At 36.1% G+C, this 3337-nt stretch overlaps 1 protein-coding gene across 1 annotated transcript; it reads left to right on the top strand.

Annotated features, from left to right (window-relative positions):
• Window positions 1–415: 415 nt before the first annotated feature.
• LOC106871172 (uncharacterized) lies at window positions 416–769 on the top strand. The gene has a single exon (XM_014917502.1). It carries the CDS (start codon window positions 416–418, stop codon window positions 767–769), a length of 354 nt encoding a protein of 117 aa, XP_014772988.1.
• The last annotated feature ends 2568 nt before the right edge of the window (window positions 770–3337 follow it).

Consider the following 3337-nt stretch of genomic DNA (forward strand, 5'->3'; position numbering starts at 1 on the left):
GGTCAGCCTATGAACTCTTCAGCCGACCCTCATAGAAAATATAACTGTGCAAAATAGCCATACAATATAGTTAGGGGAGCCGAGTGCATACAGTAACGGCTATAATATAGGGGTCAGTAAGAACATGTGTATTGAAATAGTTATTATAGAAGATTAACTACACGTTGAGACCAGATATTTTACACATATTTATATATATCTAATATCTATCCTTTGTTAAACGTTCAAGTAAATGGAATAAATATTTCGTAATTTATGAGGAAAGAAACAATTTTCCAAATTACAGCAGCCAAAAGTTAACGATCACTTAGAAAAAAGTGAACTACTAACCGAGGTATTTGTTGTTTAGAAGACTGTTAATGGGCTAACAGTAACTTCTTATGATCTTACATTATTGGAACATTCAACTGTCAACATGGCGGCTTCTGTGAGACGACTGGTGTCCTGTGATGAAAATCAAAGGATTGTGTGCCTTCACCAAGAGGGTAAATCAAATTCTGTGATAGTAACCACTGTAGGAAGATCTAGAAGTGTTGTGCAACGAGTTGTAGCTCGTTTTAAGTCATCAGGATCGACAGATGCTAAACCCAAGTCCGGTAGACCTCGTAAAACTTCACCAAGACAGGATCATGTTATGATTAGAATGTCACTGAAAGATAGGTTTAAGAGTGCTATTGAGATATCCCGCGAGTTTAGCTCCACTTCCGATATCAACGTATCGCACAAAACAGTTTCTCGGAGGTTAAGAGGTTCTGGGTTGCTTGCTTGAGCACAGGCAAAGAAACCTCTGATCTCCAAGAAGAATCAAAGAGCCCGTCTTTGTTTCTCTCACGAACATGTCATTTGGACTGAAGAACAGTGGCTGCAGATTCATTTTAGCGATGAATCGAAGTTTTATGTGATTGGTTCCGATGGCGGGTTTACGTCCAACAAAGAATTGGTGAAATATTATCTCGTGAATATGTGAAGAAGACAGTGAAATATGGAGGAGGCAGTATAATTGTATGGGGAGTGATCTCTGCTGCTGGTTTTGGTCCACTAATTCGCCTACAAGGGACTGCCAATGCTGAAGTATACAATCAGATTCTTAGACAGCATGCCCTTCCACATCTCCGTTCCTCGTCAGTTCATCCTCTTATATTCGTGCAGGACAACGCTCCCTGTTACACTACGAAGAGAGTCAAAGATCTTTTGGGTGATGAAGGGGTTGATCTAATGGAGTGGCTACCTCAAAGTTACGATCTCAACCCTATAGAAAACGTTTGGAGGATTATTGGAGATGGGGCGCGAAGGAAAAATCCAAAGAACCATGATGAGTTCTAGAAATTATTGAAAAACGAATGGAATAATATTAATTCCATCATTTTGCAAGAAATTAGTTCAGTTCTGTGGTAGCAGATGTCAGGAGGTCATTGATAGTAAAGGGGTGGTCACAAAATATTAAAAGTAAGGATTTCTTTTTTGTTCTTGTTCCATTTTTCATTGTGTTTCTAAGTGACCCTTAAATTTTGGCCGGTGCAGTTAAGAAGATTATTTATTTATTTCCTCATAACTAACGAAATAGTTATTCCATTCACTCGACATTTTCACAAAAGATAGATATTAGATATATCTAAATATGTGCAAAATATCTAGTCTCAATGTTTTGTTAATCTTCTATAATAAATATTTCAATACACTTGTTCTTACTGGCCCTTATATTATGGCCGCTACCGTATTTAAGTAATTTAACCCTACACCACTTTTATTTTCTGACGTTGAAAACATCGGAAATAATAAAGTCTACGTTTTTCGTTATTTAATTGCGAATCAGTATCTCTTCATAATTGTCGATTAGTCTCACTTTCCAGCGCCACACTATATGTACTATGAACATCTGCAGCAAGTTAGTTATGATAGTGCCTGCAAACAATGTCGAAAAGTTATCTCCCTTGATTGTGGAGAATAGAATACTCTCAACTATACTAGTATTTTCCTTAATTGCTGTATTTAATTATATTATTGAAAACATTAGAAATAATGAAACCCCGCTTTTTATTACTTGTACACGTTTTCAGTAGCCCTTTTGTAATTTGAATATCTATTCTATGGTTAATTTACCCTTTTATCTTTCTATACTGGTGTTGACATCTATTCGTTAATACGCGGTAGTTTATTTACTGTGAATATAAAATAACCCCCAATAAGACTCTTTAACTCCATTATATCATTCAGTATTAATAGCAGATATTGCTAGATTCTCTCATTGCCTTATCTGCAACACGTCGCATTAACAAAAGACAGAATCATGAGAAAATCCTTTAAAATATGTCAGTGGAATGTGTGAGCCAAAATGTTGTCGATTCATCAGTTTATTTGGAAATTCTAATTTAGAGATCTCTTGCTTTACTATGAATGAATGAATGAAAGAATGAATGGAGTCCGGTTGAAGAACGTACAAGCTTTAAGATCACAGTTTCTGAAATACTTGTATTGAGTATCTTACAAAATGATTACAAAGTTGATAATTACGAATGGCAATTCAATTGAGCAAGTCACTACCAGTGAGCTAATACGCAGGAGATTACTCTTGCACAGAAATCATGCCGATGCTCGGACAAGCGAGGAGACATATGAATAGAAACTAGACCTGCTAAGAATAGCGTCCAAATCTTCCTAAAATCACAACTTAATGTCGTTAAAATAGAAGACTTTGCTTAATGTAAGTTTTAAATAACAGAAATAACGCCCAAAAACGATATGAATATCATGTTCGATCTGTAAAAAACGGAAATAACGAAAGGTTGCATAATGCAGAAAGGAGGAACTTGTACACTACAGCATATCTAACATTCATTAATATTTGTGCGTTCAACGCAAATATCTAAATATTTTCCACAATTCAGTCATATTTTCTTTTTGAATTCCCCCAGTTTCACATCTTTGATATTTTGAGGTACTAAAGATGTTAAAACTTTAGCATCAAGTCAAACATTAAAGTTTGTTTTAACACAGGCACATTCAAGATTCATGAAAAACAAGGGTTCATTAACCCCTGGGCTTCACATGCACGCTACTATGTTGATGAACAACTCAAGCTGCAGTTGTAATTTAGGTCCTTGCTTTTTAATGCCACATTAAAAGTAGACATTTACAATTTGAAAGGACTGATTGCCGGGATAGCTTTTTCTGTTTCTTTCCCGTCATCTCTTATATCCCTATTTTACAGGCATCGGCGATCAGGGACCTGACCATCAAAGCCTGAAGATTCAAGAATTTGGGGGAGGGTTAGAATAATTTCTCTTTGCCTACTACTTACAGTTATTTGCACTTTGTTTTGCAAGCGCCATACTCACCC

Source organism: Octopus bimaculoides, chromosome 2 (assembly GCF_001194135.2).
Source record: "Octopus bimaculoides isolate UCB-OBI-ISO-001 chromosome 2, ASM119413v2, whole genome shotgun sequence".
Taxonomy (NCBI): Eukaryota; Metazoa; Mollusca; class Cephalopoda; order Octopoda; family Octopodidae; genus Octopus; species Octopus bimaculoides.